This window comes from Lycium ferocissimum, chromosome 2 (assembly GCF_029784015.1).
Source record: "Lycium ferocissimum isolate CSIRO_LF1 chromosome 2, AGI_CSIRO_Lferr_CH_V1, whole genome shotgun sequence".
Classification (NCBI taxonomy): Eukaryota; Viridiplantae; Streptophyta; class Magnoliopsida; order Solanales; family Solanaceae; genus Lycium; species Lycium ferocissimum.
Window position 1 is genome coordinate 65507104 of NC_081343.1, and position 18487 is coordinate 65525590.

Here is an 18487-nt window from a genome sequence, read left to right on the forward strand (position 1 = left end):
CCAATGAAAAAATCACTCAATCTTTTTTAATCTTTATTGAGATGTGAACATCTCAACTATTCATTGCTTATCTTGTACTTCTCGTTAGTATATATGTATTTTTTTAATTATTTTTATTTATTTAATTTTTCTCTTTCTTCTTCATAGCTCTGAGCACCAAAATTTAGACCAATGAAAAAATCACTCAATCTTTTTTAATCTTTATTGAGATGTGAACCCGATCTTTAAAATTTATATTGACTTTATTGACCTCTAGGTCACATCGATCGTAATATATAAATCTCTTTATTTAAGTGTTACTATCTTCTCTTTTATTTTTATTTTTGTTCCTTTTTTTTCTTTTTTCGTAGAAGGTTTTTGAGGTGGGGGCCTGTAAATAGGAAGGAGAATGGTCAATGGATGATTTTGATGACATTTAAACCCATGCATTGAATGGTGATGATTCTAGAGGAGATCAAACAAATAGGCAGGAACTCCTAGGGTCCTAGCATACATGGCTAAAATCAGCTTATAAGTATCTGATCATTGAAAAAGAATGGTACTTTATTCAAAAGATTTGGTTATCTATCTCCCATATTATGAGACTCAGGGCTACCTTCTATCGGGTTTTCATGATAGATAGTGTGGGAGCATGTGGTATTTACTGATGTTCATGGTGGAAGCTAAAAATATTGTCTGAGTTTTTTGACTTGGTATAAATATTGAGTTCTCTTGGAAAATAAAATGATGGACATAGTTCTGTTAAATTAAGTGATATTCTATTGTAGTATATTCTTAATTTGTACTACAAAGAGGCCTAAGAGGGTGGTACGACTGTCGAACAATTGGGCACTAACGAATACATGCAGAAATGACACTTGAGAATTTTTGAATCTAAGCTTTGACGGGAAAGCTTGTTTGTCCTGATCTAGTGTGGAAAAGTAGTAGGTGCTCGATAAATGACTTATAACATTATAAAAAATGATATACTAAAAAGAGACAAGTCATATACTCCGTAGTATCTGGTGAAGTATTTTTTTTTTGAAAAAATAGACCATACCTCGTTTTTTTTCTTTAAAAAAATAAGCCACGTATCAACAAAAATAATTAATTTTAACAAAAACTTATTTTAAAAATTTATTTAAATAATTAAAAAAAAATTAAAAACAACCCATCCTCTCCGATAGGCCTCACCGCCACTTTAATTTGGTTAAATTTTTAATCATTAAAAATTAATTTTAAAAAAACTCTTTTTAAAATCTATTTAAATAACTAAAAAAAATTGAAAAAACCCAATCCATCCTCTCCGATAGCCCACCTCGCCGCCGCCAGTGAAATTTTTAATCATTAAAAATTAATTTTAACAAAAAGGTTTTTAAAATCTAAAAAAACTTATCCTCTCCGATAGCCCACTTCACCGCCGCCAACGCCCCCGCCGCCTCGCTTCAAAATCTATTTAAATTTTTAAAATTAATTTTTAATGATTAAAAATTTAAAAAAAGAAAGCGGCCATTATATTTGAAGTGGGCTAAAGGGAGAGGATGGGTTGGAATTTTTTTTAATTATTTAAATAGATTTTAAAATAGAGTTTTTGTTAAAATTAATTTTTAATGATTAAAAATTCAAAAAAAAAGAAAAAAAATTGGTCTCACGCTCTTACTATTTATTGTAAATTTATGTAAATTTTTACATATAAATTTGTACTTTGTTATAAAAAATGATATACTAAAAAGAGACAAGTCATATACTCCGTAGTATCTGGTAAAGTATTTTTTTTTTAATAAGCTTAGCATGGAGGCAAAGGCTAGCTTTAATTTGGTTATAGTGTTAGGATTTCAAAAAACTTTTTATGTTTTCTTGAAATCCAAATTATAAACTCTTAGCTTCAATCTTTTAAATTTTTTAACATTGAACCATTATATTTCTAAAGTTATCATATCTACTATTTATTGAAATTTAATAAATTTTTACATATAAATTTATACACCCATCTCTAACCATAAGAACAAAAAAAACAAAAAAAAAAGTATTTTAGCACGGTAACATAGATTCATTATTAGAACCACAGTTGACATTATTCAGTTAGTTAATAATTCAAATGTTGAAAGAAATACTAAGGGACTCACATACGAAAAATGAAAAAGGAAGTACAGCATATCTTAATCCATTATTCTTGAAGGAAGGCCATGTCGACATTGCACTTGAAAAGTTCCTTTTTTTGTTAAGAATATATGGGTAAAGCTAGATACTCATAGTCCCACAATTTAGCAGACAGAGATATGAAATTTTGCTTATGCAGTTGGAAAAGCAAATTTATGAGTATCTCCAACAATTCCAAGTCTGATCCTAAACAGTAGAAATTGACAATTCCGATGTACTAATCTTGTGTATAAACTTTCAAACTTGCAAAACCAGTGTCATTTGCGAGAACGTCAATTCTATGCATTTTGATTGAGATATCGTGTATATATTATTCTAGCCAGGAGTAGTGGTGTTCCCTTAAACCAAAGAAAATGGAAAATGAAACTTTTTACGGCCCCGTATGGACATGATTTGAATTCAATGATTTGAAATCAGTTTGATTAAATTTTGTTTGGACATGCAATTTGAATTTCTTAAATTGTAAGTTTTCTCATAAACATGAAAACCCCAAAAGTTGTGAAAACTATCAAAACCTCCCTAAATCTAATACGATCTTACCAAATGAGCAAACTATACTTCATAACAAAGTTAATACGTACAACATCTATTAGTCAAACTTTAGTTCAATAAAAAGGAAAATTGAACATGAGTTGTAGTGTAACTACTCTTTAATATAATCCTCCCACGTGGCACTAACAATCTCTTCTCGTCGAGCTTGCATGTCTGATCAGATGACTGAGAAGACGAACCAACATTGTTACTTTGAGTCAAGTTTTACATTTTAAAAATATATCTACCAACTTATGAATCTTTTTTTATAAAATATAAATTTGAGTCAAGTTTTACATTTAAAAAAAATAAATTAAAATCATGATTTGAAATCCCAAACCCTACTTTTAAAGAATTTTAAATTTTGTGCAAATTTCAAAAATCAAACTACGAAATAATGATTCCAAATACTAATAAGTGGTTGAGATTGTTTCAGTCATGACTACAAATTGAGATTGTTTCAGTCATGACTACAAATTGAGCTTTCATTAATAGGGAATCATTTAACAATCAAGCCGAGAATTTGGTACCAGTTGGTTCTTATTTTGGCGGCATAAGATCCCGTTTGGATTAGTTGGAAAAAAGGGACTTTTAAACATAAGTATTTAAAGTACTTTTAAATGCTGAAAGTTATTTTATAAATAAGCAATTACGTATTTGGATAAAAGTGCTTAAAGGGTTTTTAGAAGTAAGGATATTATTAGAATTAACTGAAAATATAAGGAATAAAAGGATAAAGTTGTTGGTCAAACCAAGATGGCTTTTAAGCTAAAAAAAATAAGTTGGGGTTGAGCAACTTCTTGGTTTTGGCTTATTTTAAGCACTTTTTAACTTAATTTAAACTGTTTTTTATTTTTACCAAATACTTAAATAAGTTAAAAATAACTTATAAGCTGGTCTGACCCACTTTTAAGCCAATCCAAACGGGCTCTAATTCTGGTATTCGAACTATATTTTAAAGTAAAGTAGCGAATTACTTTATGTTAAAAATGGAAGTATTAGCATTTTCAACTAAGCATAGGACAGGGTATTGTATATTGGTTTCATTTAATTTGTCATTATCCCTTTTCTTTCTTTGGCCCTGCCTTAGCTTGTTTCGTCTCGTGACTCGTCTGTGATTTATAAATTGTTACCGTTTGAAAAGAAAGTTTTCAGAAGCTTGGCTGTGCTCGTATGACCAAAAATATATTTCGGAAATTGATGTTTGGTTTCTAGTCTAGAAATACTAGATAATGTGAAGCCCGTGCTAAACGAAAAATGAGTCGGTCTGATAACAAAATTATGAAAGTTTTATTATATAAACACAATTACAATTCAAATAGCATTTGTTATAATCCTATATTTTTACGTACAGACTAAAGGATTGAGCGCTAGCTTTGGCGAGCTCCTTGTCTTCCACGATTGAAATGAAGGGTTCAAATCCCATTAATTGTATATAATTCCTTTTTCCTAGTTGCTCTCTCCTCTGATGTAATAAGAAGAATTTTTTTTTACAAAACAACTAATGTATCTTAATCCTTTTAAAAAAATATGTGTACACAAGTCTTAGTGTTTTACGGGTTCAATCTTAATCCACCTTTTTTCTTTTAGTTTTCTCTATGTTTAGCTTTAATTTTTCATGAACTTATTATGACTCGCCGGATACACCCCTTATATTTTAAAAGTCAAACACTTATACCTCCTATGCTACGAAAATTATACACCTTCACCCTATGAGGTATATTTGTACTAAGTATATTAAAATGTAATTATTAAAAATAAATTACAATTATGAATAAGAAGCTATTATTTATTTATTTTATGAAATTTAATAAAGAAGATAAATATTTCTTTGAATATCTTTATTCACGCATTTGATTAAAATAGAGAATAAATATTTCTAAAACATGTATCTTTAGAAACTTATTAATAAGAAATGAATACAACTTAATTATAAGATATACCAAACTATTAGTAATAATTTCCTATACTTTAAACACAATTTACTTTTATTTTATTAAAAGATATAAAAATCTTTTAAATATTAATTAACACATTTTTTTTAATATTCTGTTAATTTTGTACAATAACCAAATGTGGAAGTAAAATTTAATCATCCCTTATATCTGAATTTTTTTTTCCGAATGAAATAAATAAAAAATCTTATCGTAAATATTTATTATTTTATGCCTATATAAATGGAGCAGTAATGATCCGGTCCACACAAAATATCACTACATCATTGAGGACCCCACGCATGACTTCTTTATGCAATGGCTTAAATAAATGCCCTCAAAATGAATTTTAATCTCCAATAAGTAACATGCACACGTGTAGAAAGCCAAAAAAGAGTTGCAGAATGAAGCATCATTTACTCATACTTTTGAACTTATTTACGTAAATGCCATTTGGTCGACCACGCTCCTGATTCTCACCTACTCTTCTATTATAGTAGAAATTTTCCAAGGAAATTATTTTCCGCTTAAAGAAGGGAAATGATAAATGACCTCGCTCTGTTGGACATAAGTCATTTTCCTTCACAATTATCTCAATATTTTTTTAATTTTACATCTCTACTTTATCCTTTAACTAACATCTAAACACATATTATTAATCTTTAATGCTTAGAAGTTTTCATCAAACGCTATTCGATGTGCTAATATTATTATCAACATTTAACAAGTTATTTTTATGAAATTATTTTTCACTCATCCAAGCAAACACCGATAAAAAATAATTATCCTCTGAAAAGTAACTTACGTTATCATCAAGCACACCCTGACTTTCTCTTAAAATTTCAAGGAAACCTCTAAGGATTTGAAGGTTTGAATTACGTAATGCTCATGCTATCAAAGGACCAAACTATAGGGCTTGGTGGAGTAACACTAAGAGTGTCCTAGAATTTAATATGTGTCCAGATACTTGTTTTTTGGTTGATGATGGATTGTCGAGTAATGTTGATAAGATATGATAAAATTTCGATGAGAGTAATTCTGTTCTTATTACTAGATTATGTACACACTCAGATTCTCTTTGAATCTCGAATCGTGACATGATCAAGCTTCAACATTAGTTTCTTCTAGCTATTCGGTCAAGTAAATTGCATCTTACAGGTCCATAACCCAATAAAATAGATTTGATGAATATTCTTCAATTGCACAACTTTCAGCGAAAGGAAAAAAAAAAGGGAAGGGAGATACAAAGCAAAAAGGGAGAAAGCCTATATTTGATTATTCTATTCTTAACTAGTCAATTTCATTTTAAATAATAGGAAAGCCATTTCTAAAATATCTTGGCAAGAAAACAGAGACGTTTTAGCTTCGTACCACACGATTGCTTTACCACAAAAATACATGTGGATGAAGACTTGGATCAAATTTCCCACCACAAAACCATCAAAAAATCTAAAGCCAATGTCTATCTTCCTCAAGCCTAGGATAAGATCTTGTTCATAAACCAATTTCTTTGTAAACAATAAAGTCTAAACTCTAACGGTCTAACTCGTCAATTTCTGGAACCCCATACATGGTGGAGTAAATATCTCAAAAGGTCACTCAAGTATGAAGAATTATGTTGTAAAGTCATTAAACTTTGTTTTGTATCAATAAAATCACTCAACCAAATTTGTCATAAACAAAACTCCACGTTACTCTCTTAACATTTTGGATTTGGAAAATAATGCCCCTTCAAATGTTGAATGGGATAATAAACTCCCTTGATCTTAAACCCCTCAACTCTTGCAAAGTGGAGTTTTTCATGAAATAGCATATCCTTGTTCATGAATACTCATAGGAAATTATACAAAAAAGAAGAAGATAAACTTACCTGATTTGACCCTCGTAGAGTAGATTTGTACGTTGCAAGAGGTTAATAGATAAACTAAAATTAATATTTTTGAAATTCGTATGAAAGGTAGAGAATTTCAATTGATTTTAAACTCTACTAATATGAGCAAATCTTTGTCAGAATTTAATTGGTTATTGATGGGTTTCTTAAAAGGAAAGAGATTATTCATTAATAGCTTAAGTTTGTAACTGATGGTTTTCTTCGACTGATGAGGAAATTGATAACTGTAATTTTCAATTATAATTACTCTACCCATTACAATATGAAAGGTTGTACTTTTTAACGCACAATCATTAATTATTATCCAATGCCGTATAAAAAAAATTAAATTCCACAAGCTTAGAAAATCTCTACGGAGAACACCATATTCATGGGTTGTCTTTCTTTAATTTAACTTTTTCTTTTATTAATCTTTATTAGGACGTGTATTAAAGAACCTAATAATGATCGGTACTGGAAGAGCCTCATTAGCATTATCTTTTTATGGGTAATGAGATCCAAGGAGCGATGGATGAAGGTGTGATGTTGAAGAAATTTTGCCTCAAGGGTTTGTGATTAAAGTCAAGGAGAAAGGATTAGTTGTGTCAAAAAGTGTGCCTCATGCCCAAATAATAATTTTAAAAAAAAAACAAATTAGTTAAATCATAATTTTTTATATTAATAGCAATCAAGACATTATAAAAATATGTGTAATAATCTAACTCATTTCTAACCATTGATTTAAGATTAAGAGAGTTTATTATCCATTCAAAATGTGAAGGGGTATTATTTTCCAAACCCAAAATGTTTAGGGGGCAAAGTGAAGTTTATTTTATGGTAAATTTGTTTGAGTGATTTTATAAGAGAAAAACCCTAAGTTAAGTGATTTTATTGATACAAAACAAAATTCAATGACTTTATTACGTAATTTTTTATAATTGAGTGACCTTTTGAAATATTTACTCTGGTGTTACATTACGTTAAGAAAGTTTAAGATATTCTTGACAAAGGGCTAGCTTTTCTTAAGATACAAGGGAATTTTTTTTTCCCAGCTTACTTAGCTACAGCAGACTGTAACAACAATTTACGAGTTTGAAGGACTCAACATTGTGACAAGGGGTATTAGAGCCAAAATTGTGAAAGTAATGACTAGTGGGAGTCCGCAACTTAAATGACCCAAAAAGTGGGTTCGAGTACCAAAATAATGCAGTAAAAAAAAAAGTAACCAACGTATCCTTTGCGCACTAAATTAGTGCGCAATAGGACTAAACTACAAATTTACAGTTAATTCCTATTGCGTACTAAATTAGTGCGCAATAGGGGTTATATTTTTTTTGTACAATTTTAAAGTTCTCAAATTCATGTTTTTTTCATACTTTGATCAAAGATTAGTCATGCTTTAAAATGCCGGAATACCAATATTTTATATAGAACCTGATATATTTTTCTGCAAACAATAATGTAGGCTCAATACATTAAGTATACGTAAACGTTTGGATCGTTATTTTAGGGGTTGTAAAGTGCCCCGAAGTAAGTTTTGTTTGTTTGAAAACTTGCCATCTTTAGGTTTAAGTGTTTAATTTTATAGAGCAGTAATCTACTGCGTTAATGACGTCATTAAAAAAAATTATTTGAATAACGCAGTAAATTAATGCATTATGCAAGTCCTATAAATTTTTTATCCAATAGACTTAAGTAGTGATAAAAATAAGATAAAATTATCAAATAATGAATATAGAGAGAAAAAGTAGTTTAAATTGGTGAAACTTTAAACAGTCATAACTTTGCGCTCGGACGTCCGATTTACGCGATTTTTTTTTTTTGATTTTGTATTTTTTCCGAGATCTAGGCCGCGCGCAAACTTTCGCAAGGAGGTTTGGCCAGGCCAGTTTTTGGAAAACGTCTTTTATCCCATTCAATTTGAATTTTGCCCCAAATCGGTGCACAATTTTTATTCATCTTTAGTAAAAATCTAGTGATAAAAAATATATTTAAAGATAGTAATCCCGTGGTAATGATGTTTTGAATGTCAATTTCAATGCTCGAAATTCAATTTATGAAACCAAGTTAGATAGCATTAGTGAACATTATAAAAAATAAAAAGTGTCTACATTGTAGCTTTCACCAACTTGGCTTGGTGGTTTACTTCTTTTTTATGCCAACCACCTGGGATTAAATCTAGGTGGGAGCATTGAGAAAACAACTTGGGTGCATGAAGCATGGTTTAAGTAAAAATTAAGTATACTTTTATATTATTTTACTCTTTGTTATCATTTATAACTAACTCACGTGATATCTTAAACTATAAATAAAACACTTAAACCTTTAGATAATAAGATTCAAACAAACAAAACTTACTTTTTGTGTGTTGTTGTAACGTGTAGAAAATGAATGAAATCATGACATTTACAACTCTTAAAATGACGATCTAAACCTTTACGTATACTTGATGTAATGAGCCGATATTATTGTCCGCAAAAAAAGATATTAAGTTCTATATAAAATATTAATATTTTGGAGTTTTGAAGCATTACTAATTTTTTATCAAAGTATGAAAACAACGTGAATTTTAGAACTTTAAAATTATACAAAAAAATATAACCCCTATTGGCTGTTGCGCACTAATTTAGAGCGCAAAAGTTACTTTGATAACTTTTGTTTTTTATTGTTAATGTTGTTGAATTGCCTTCTTTGGGGTGGTCTTTAAATTTTGCCTTTCATATTTAAATGTTTAAATTTTGCCGTTTGACATTTAGTTGTAGATCTTGGGACCCATAGGATTCCAAACAAGGTTGCGAACCTTGTGGACTTTAAATTTCGCCGCTAACAAGTACATTATGGTTAAGGAATTACACATTTATACGGCCTTACACATACCTCATGTTATGGGCTTACTCGATGCGGGCGTACGATAACTTTGATAATTCCTTCACAAATATTAGGTATCATAAGACAAACTTTTATCTCGGGGGATGGGGTCGGCAATGGCTCTTCTACTTGGATTTAGTCCTCTCCCGCGTCTTACATGAATAGGATTTTACCACGGTGATATGTTTAAGATTGATAGGATAAAAGTTTTGGTTTTTCATAAATGTTTTACCTTTAGGAAAAAGGCGGACGCCGCATATCTTAAATTTATTGATGTGTTGTGGCCTAGGGGTCGGGCGACCGCAAAAATCACCCTTTACGCACCTAGCGAAATTTAAACTATATTTTACTTAATTTTTTTTTATATATACGTCCGCGTCGACGGTACCCTGCTTCCGCATGATCGGAACTGTCATGGAAATTTTAATATGTTTGTTCATGGGTACGGCGGGGCCGACTCACCCCAAACGTAAGGGCATTTTTTTTAAATACGCTATCATTTAAATTTGTGATAGGACGGGGCGATGTGTCCTTGTTGTGAGAAGTAAAAGGTCGATAATCGTGAAGGCTGTCGAAATGGATCAACAGTAATGGACTTGGATTTCCTTCTTACACAAATTGAAGGAAAAAGGGTCATAAATACCTTTCTATTTTGGAAAAAAAGCTAAAAATATCTTCTAAATTTATTTTGGATAAAAAATACCCCTACATTGTAGTTTTCAAATATATCTCTTTCTTTTTATGATGAAGATTATCCCCAAAAAAAGAACCCAAAATCATTTTTAATTATCATTCTTTGTACATTTAAACTAACTCACCCAACTAAATCAAACCTACGTATTAGGGGAATAAGGGAATCTTATGAGTTACTAATTAGTTGGTTCAGGTTTAAATGATATAACGAATTTAAAAAATGATTTCGAGTTATTTTGGGGGATAATTTCCGTCGAGATAGGGATATATTTGAAAACTTTAAGAAGAAAGAGGTATTTTTAATTCAAAATAAGTTCGGAAGATATTTTTAGCCTTTTTTTCAAAACAGAAGGATATTTTTGACCCTTTTCCCTAAATTGGATGGAGAGATTTTGCGCCAAGTCTTATTACCTGTAATGTAATGTCCAATCAATGAAAGTTTGCAAGACTTGATGTCCGTTATAAATCAATGAAAGTTTACAAGACCTACTGTTCGTTATAAATCGCTTTTCGAAACTTGTTTCATATTTTTAAGGAGAAGAAAATTATGAAACAATTAAAAAAAAAAATCACCTTCTTTAAGTTCTGTTAACATATTTTTTTAGTCTAATTATTTTTAGTCTAATTATTTTTTGCAAGACTTGATGTCCGTTATAAATCAATGAAAGTTTACAAGACATGTTCGTTATAAATCGCTTTTCGAAACTTGTTTCATATTTTTAAGGAGAAGAAAATTATGAAACAATTAAAAAAAAAAATCACCTTCGTTAAGTTCTGTTAACATATACTAACTTTTTTTTAGTCTAATTATTTTCTGGACTTGATGTCCGTTATAAATCAATGAAAGTTTACAAGACATACTGTTCGTTATAAATCACTTTTCGAAACTTGTTTCATATTTTTAAGGAGAAGAAAATTATGAAACAATTAAAAAAAAATCACCTTCTTTAAGTTCCGTTAAAATATACTAACTTTTTTTAGTCTAATTATTTTCTGGCTGTGGTCTGGTCTGAGTTTGCAAGACTTGATGTCCGTTATAAATCAATGAAAGTTTACAAGACATCTTGTTCGTTATAAATCACTTTTCGAAACTTGTTTCATATTTTTAAGGAGAAGAAAATTATGAAACAATTAAAAAAAAAATCACCTTCTTTAAGTTCCGTTAAAATATACTAACTTTTTTTTAGTCTAATTATTTTCTGGCTGTGGTCTGGTCTGGTCTGAGTTTGCAAGACTTGATGTCCGTTATAAATCAATGAAAGTTTACAAGACATACTGTTCGTTATAAATCACTTTTCGAAACTTGTTTCATATTTTTAAGGAGAAGAAAATTATGAAACAATTAAAAAAAAAAATCACCTTCTTTAAGTTCCGTTAAAATATACTAACTTTTTTTTAGTCTAATTATTTTAAAATTCGTGATGCGGTCTCGGTCCGAGTTTGCAAGACTTGATGTCCGTTATAAATCAATGAAAGTTTACAAGACATAAATCACATTGTTTCATATTTTTATAAATCACTTTTTAAGTTCCGTTAAAATATACTTGTTTCATTATTTTTAAGGAGAAGACTTGATGTCTGTTATAAATCAATGAAAAAAAAAAATCACCTTCTTTAAAGAGAAGAAAATTCAATTAAAAAAAAAAATCACCGTCTTTAAGTTAAAATATACTAACTTTTTTTAGTCGAATTATTTTCTGGCTGTGGTCTGGTCTACGTTGTGCAGTGTATGCCATGTAATCTATTTCCAATGTTCTTTTTATAGTTTTTGTAAGTTAGTCAATTACAAAATATCCTTAAACCAATTTTAGGTAAATACCGCCAAATTTTAGGGATGATATTTGTAAGTCGTTCGCATGTGAGAGACTTATCAGATATTTCTTCCTCTTTTATTTTAAGGTTGGTCAGATTATAAAACTACATAAAACTAACACAACCACTGGCGGATTTAGAGGGTGTTCACCCGAACACATTCAGTAAAAAATTACAATAACACGCTCGGCAAAAAATTACATTATATATAAGATAATTTTATTTATTTATATATATATTAATTTAAAAATATCCTAAATAAATATAAAAGGCTGGCTCAAATGATCTAGAATGCTCAAAAGTCAAAATTATCTCTCTCATTCAATTTCAGGAATAATATTATTTTTTATATTTAGCTTTTGTTATTTTTTCTAAATTCGCCACTATTACAAAATCATAAACCATGGTGGACCACCGAAAGGGAATCAAAAAACAAAAAAAGGAAAATAAACGTCCACCATAAATGAGTAAACAAACGTCAAACTCAGCTTAGTAACCCAAAGAAGCAACAATGAGAAGCCACCTGGCAACATGGAATCTGCATAATTGGTTCATCTTCTCCACCATGGATTTTTCAATCTTCCTTACCCCACCACTGTACTTATCACACCACAATTTTCCACTTTCTTTTTTCCCTCCTCTATTGCCTAACTAACGCACTTTGGCCTCATTAACAATTCCCATAAATCATCTCCCACTTCTTTTCAAGAATCATACATTGATAGAGAGAAAAAAAAAACCAATCTTTCTTGAACTTGGTTTCAAGAAAGTTCAAGTAAAAGATGTATTCAACTGTCTTTTACACTTCAGTTCATCCCTCCATTTCAAGAAAGCAGTTGCCTTTACTAATTTCCAAAGACTTTCCTGCAGAGTTGTGTAATTATTTACCTTGCAAGAACTTAGAAAATGGACATATCAAGAAGGGTAAAGTAATAAAAGCAACAATAGCTGAAGCTCCAGTTGCTCCTACAGAGAAAAGTGGCTATGGGGTTAACGGTAAGGTACCAGAGAAGAAGCTGAAAGTACTTGTGGCAGGTGGTGGGATTGGAGGGTTAGTTTTTGCACTGGCTGCAAAGAAAAAGGGGTTTGAGGTATTGGTGTTTGAGAGGGATTTAAGTGCTATTAGAGGAGAGGGGCAATATAGAGGACCAATTCAGATACAGAGCAATGCATTGGCTGCTTTGGAAGCAATTGATATGGATGTTGCTGAAGATATTATGAATGCTGGATGCATCACTGGTCAAAGAATTAATGGCTTGGTTGATGGTATTTCTGGCAACTGGTAATATTCACATCACTCTTAATTTCTTTGTGCTAATTAAGGGCTTGTCTTTTTTGCACTGTAGCTGAATAGATTAATAGACATTAATTATACACAGTCTTTTGCTGCATGATTCTTTTCTCTGAAGTGAAACAGCTATTGAATGATTGGATCATCTGTTATTCCACTCTAAAATTCATAACTAAGGACAATTTAGCAATACCTAATTCTTAGATATGAAAGGTTTGCTTTTACTGTTCAGATTCACTATTTAATACTCCCCTGTACCAATTTGCGTGACACAGTTCCAATTTCGAATATCAAGTTTTTTAATTTTGACTGTGAATTTGGATATAGAATTGCAATTTTTTTAAAAATAAATCATATATTTAGAAATTACATACAAGTACTATAAGTCACAATAATTAACAATTTAAAAATATTTAAAAGGCATTTAAAAGATTACGACCAAAGAAAAACTTGTTTAACTCTCAAAATCAGAAAAGTGCTACGTAAATTGGGACGGAGGGAGTAGTGTTTAGATTTGAAAACCCTTTCTTCTTTACTTTTATTAGTAACTATCACAAATACGCTTTTTTACTTAGGAAAAAACAAGAAAATAATGAATTCTTCGAAATATTTAGCCTTTCAGAAACTATATTGGAATTAGTAGAATGGGGAAATCCTTTAGAAATTAATTTAGTCGAAAGTTTATTGAGTCATAGTTCTCAAACTTATGCCGGAAAAGCATTCATTTTTTTTAACTTCAACCTTATTGATAAATTGGTCTCATTATTGTATAAGCAGCTTTCTTGTCTGAAAAATCTTTATTTATTACTTGAACTGCATGCAGTGACAATAGTTGAGTTTCAGGTATTGCAAGTTTGATACGTTTACTCCAGCAGTGGAACGTGGACTTCCTGTGACAAGAGTCATCAGCCGCATGACTTTGCAGCAGATCCTTGCACGTGCTGTCGGGGAGGATATTATTATGAATGAAAGTAATGTAGTAGACTTTGAGGATGAAGGGGACAAGGTAATGCTAGATTGGGTCTTTTTGTTTTCTAATATTCTCAACATTTCAAGAAAGATTATAACTTTTGTTAGTTTCATTCAAGATCGTGAAGATATTTTATTTGAAGTTTGCATCAGTGTCAACTCTAGCTAATTGTTAGTTTGCATAGCTAATTGTTAGTTTGCATCAGTGTCAACTCTAGCTAATTGTTCCGTCTTATTCATCAATTTTCATTATAGCTTTTCATGTGTTGTGTGAAATCAGGTTACTGTGACTCTTGAGAATGGACAGCAATATACAGGTGATCTTCTGGTTGGTGCTGATGGTATAAGGTCTAAGGTATTCAAAATTGGTCTTCTTTCTATTTCCTTTTATTTTTACTACTTTGCTTAGATATACTGACTTGTTTGGTTAATTCTACTTCGTTTAGAAGATCTCAAACAATGGCCTTTTATTGTAGGTACGGACTAATTTGTTCGGACCTAGTGAAGCTACATATTCTGGCTACACTTGTTACACTGGAATTGCAGATTTTGTTCCTGCTGATATTGAGACAGTTGGGTATGATATTTTTACTTATTGGATTGTGTTTTCCCACTTCATGTCCTTATCTCTGCTGGTCCGGTTATGCTCACGCTATGTTTTCATAGTAGAGGTTAAATTGTGAATTCTTTTCTGAAGGTACCGAGTCTTTTTGGGCCACAAACAGTACTTCGTTTCTTCAGATGTGGGTGCGGGCAAGATGCAGTGGTATGCATTTTACAATGAACCAGCTGGCGGTGTGGATAGTTCAAATGGTAAAAGTTTAAGGCCGCTTAAAGCTATTTACTATAATTCAGGATATAGACGTACTTACTAGAAAACATTTTTGAACGCTTGACTTTTATCATCACAGTTTAAATTGCCACTATGATGCTCAAGAGGTTGGGAAATATTTATAGTCATCTTGTGATTACATTGGTTGTTCAATGTTTTCTTTCTTCATGCTGCAGGTAAAAAGGAAAGATTGCTTAAAATATTTGGGGGGTGGTGCGACAATGTTATAGACTTATTGGTTGCCACAGATGAAGATGCAATTCTTCGACGTGACATCTATGATAGACCACCAACTCTTAATTGGGGAAGAGGTCGTGTTACATTGCTTGGTGACTCTGTCCATGCTATGCAGCCCAATTTGGGTCAAGGGGGATGCATGGCCATAGAGGTACACTCGTAATATTAGCCTTTGTGACTTTGTTTACTTAATATGGCATTATTAGTCGACTGTATCTCTTAGTCCCTTCTTGCTAAGAAGCAGGGCTAACTGAGGACTTACTAAAATCATGCAGACCACAATTCCTATGTGGACATGTTTAGGGAGATTGTAGTTGAGAGAACCTAAAAGTTTTTAGTTTAAAGCAGAGGTATGGCCCTGAATTTTTCCTTTTACGACTACAGGATAGCTATCAATTAGCACTAGAACTTGACAAAGCATGGAGCCGAAGTGCCGAGGCAGGAAGCCCTGTGGATATTATCTCTTCTTTAAGGAGGTAATCCATCATTTATTGGCTCAAGTGCTATATAGTTGTGGTTGGTTGAGTACAGGTTGCAACTTCATGATAATTAAAAAGTCAGTTCCAATCGGCCTGCTTGAAATGTCATAACTGAGCCAGTGAAGGAGATGAGGCATAATATTCACATAATATCTAAATGGAACTTCTGAGCTCAAAATTGTGAATCTATTTGAAAAGCTACTATTTCTGCCAATTAGCTGATTTTTTATGATTTCCATTGTCTGCAGCTATGAAAGTGCTAGAAAACTTCGAGTTGGAGTTATCCATGGACTGGCTAGAATGGCTGCAATCATGGCATCAACTTACAAGGCTTATCTTGGTGTCGGACTTGGTCCATTATCAGTATGGAAATCTGTCTATCACTTGAAATTGAAGTAGCTAGTTTGTCTGATTTAGCCGAGTTTTTTCTAATATGGTTTTCTATTATTTTTGCAGTTTTTGACCAAGTATAGGATACCACATCCTGGAAGAGTTGGTGGCAGAGTATTTATTGACTTGGGAATGCCTCTAATGTTAAGCTGGGTTCTAGGAGGCAACGGGTAGGAATATGCAAGGCTTATCTTGCTTCAATATCTTAAACGTCATCTTGGTTTCCTAATGAGATCTGCCAATAGCTGGAGAGTAAAACTGCAAAGCTAAATAATTATTTTTGCTTCTCCTCCTAATAGCAGCTCTGGGGGTGACTCCCGCCTTTTATCACAGTTCATGATTATTCCGTTGATTCTTTTTAGTCAGAAATTTTACCAGAAATTCTTTTATTATATCTATAGCTTTGAATTGTTCGTTTTTTTTAAAGAAATATTAGAAATTGAGCTTTTCCTTATCTTATCAGGGGAAAAAAGGAATATTAGAAATTGACCCCCTCTATAGTTAGGGCAATGTCTATTGTCTAGCAATTGATTTGCTGGAATTTTCTGTATCTGGCACTACATCTTTGAAGACATTAATTACTGGAATTCTTGGAAGTTGATATCCTACGTCGTTTGACTCAGTCTTTTTTTCTTGCAGCGACAAGCTTGAAGGCAGAATACAGCATTGCAGGCTATCTGAGAAAGTAAGTAGTGGAAGGAACTATTCACTCAGTACACGAATGCAAAAAATATTTGTGGCTTCCATTGTTATTTAACTAAGGTCCAAGTATGAATTTTATGGGATTATTATTGTACTGTATTATGGTGATGAAGGCAAACGACCAATTGAGAAAGTGGTTTGAAGATGATGATGCTTTAGAGCGTGCTACTGATGCAGAGTGAGTTTGAGAAGCATAACATTTACGAATTTTATTTTTATGTATGTCCTATTTTCTAGTTTTCTTGCTGAATTTGGTGTTTACTTTTCATCTTTCAGGTGGTTACTGTTACCTGCGGGGAATGGCAACGCTGCTTTACAACCTATTGTTTTAAGCAGAGATGAGGGTATCCCTTGCACTATTGGGTATGCTTCTATGTTATGGTTTATTGGATTTTAGATTGTTCACAGCTGGCTGCATTTCTTTACCTGAACTCTTATTACTTGAAGCTCTCCAAGTATCCATAATTATTCAAAAAATCATGCATTATGGTGCATTCGTTCCAAATATCGCACCATCAATCTTCTCTAATCAACATATCCAATCAAAAGTGTGAAGCAGACAGGAAAGGAATGTTATTTAGCTAAACTTGGCTGTAACTGAAGAATCTATATTGCAGTATTGTTTCATTAGAATTGTTCCTGACAGTCTTTTGGTTTCAGGTCTGTCTCGCATACAAACATTCCCGGAAAATCAATAGTTGTCCCTTTGCCACAGGTGATCGCAATATGATTCTATAGCTAAGTATCTTGGACATTCTGCTGGTGAATGCATGCTTAGATTGTCTATTTTCCTTTTTAAATCTTAGGTGTCTCAAATTCACGCCCGGATATCATGCAAAGACGGAGCTTTTTTTGTAACTGATTTACAAAGTGAACATGGTACATGGGTTACAGAGTAAGTTCGACTCATCCCTGTCTACAACTGTACTACTATTTATCACAATTTATTAAGACAAAATAATGATTGTTCTGCTTTACGTAGTAACGAAGGCAGAAAATACCGGGTGTCTCCAAACATTCCTACACGTTTTCATCCATCAGATGTTATCGAATTTGGTTCTGATAAGGTGAGATTCAAAAACTCTTCCTTGATATGCTTTTACATGAAGTATTGGCGTTAGCATTATTCATGAAGAACTTGTTTATTGATGTTGCCCAGGCTGCATTTCGTGTAAAGGCAATGAAGGTTCCTCCAAAAACTGCTGGAAGGACGGAAGAGCGCAAAGCAGTGGGGGCAGCTTGAGAATTATAAAAGCTTGACCTGATATAAACGGGAAATTGTACAGCATTTTATAGCAACAGTAGAAACTGAGCAATTTAAGCCCAGCTAATTGTATACTGTAGGTTCAGAAGATTGATAAGCAAACACCATGCAAGAAAATACAGAGATTATATGTTTCTCTAAAGAATTCTGGAGAAATTCATGGTCATTGTTTCTCTCTACCATTGCTAAAAATATACTTCGCTATGTGTATATATATATTTATAAGCCTCTGTCCTACTTCATAAGTTTCTTTTATATATTTTCTTATGAGTCTTCAATTCAAAGTTAACTGCTATTTTAGGTTTTGTCTTTCTCTTACTGGGACTTATCATATTTACTCCAATTTTGAAGTAGCAGTTGAGCTGCATATCTAAACATAGGGTGTTTTGGTATAAAGGAAAATATTTGATCTTAAAAAGAGGAAGATGCATAACCACAAGAACAATAGTCAAGCACCGAAAGGGACAAGAAAAAGT

At 31.8% G+C, this 18487-nt stretch overlaps 1 protein-coding gene across 1 annotated transcript; it reads left to right on the forward strand.

Annotated features, from left to right (window-relative positions):
* Positions 1–12370: 12370 nt before the first annotated feature.
* Positions 12371–18248, forward strand: LOC132046860 (zeaxanthin epoxidase, chloroplastic). Its single transcript, XM_059437662.1, has 16 exons — positions 12371–13129; positions 13982–14144; positions 14388–14462; positions 14584–14684; positions 14805–14920; positions 15116–15327; positions 15561–15652; positions 15904–16018; positions 16112–16215; positions 16685–16730; positions 16861–16925; positions 17024–17110; positions 17408–17462; positions 17554–17642; positions 17730–17814; positions 17907–18248. The coding sequence occupies exons 1-16, from the start codon at positions 12630–12632 to the stop codon at positions 17988–17990; spliced, it is 1989 nt and encodes a 662-aa protein (XP_059293645.1). The 5' UTR covers positions 12371–12629; the 3' UTR covers positions 17991–18248.
* Positions 18249–18487: the final 239 nt, after the last annotated feature.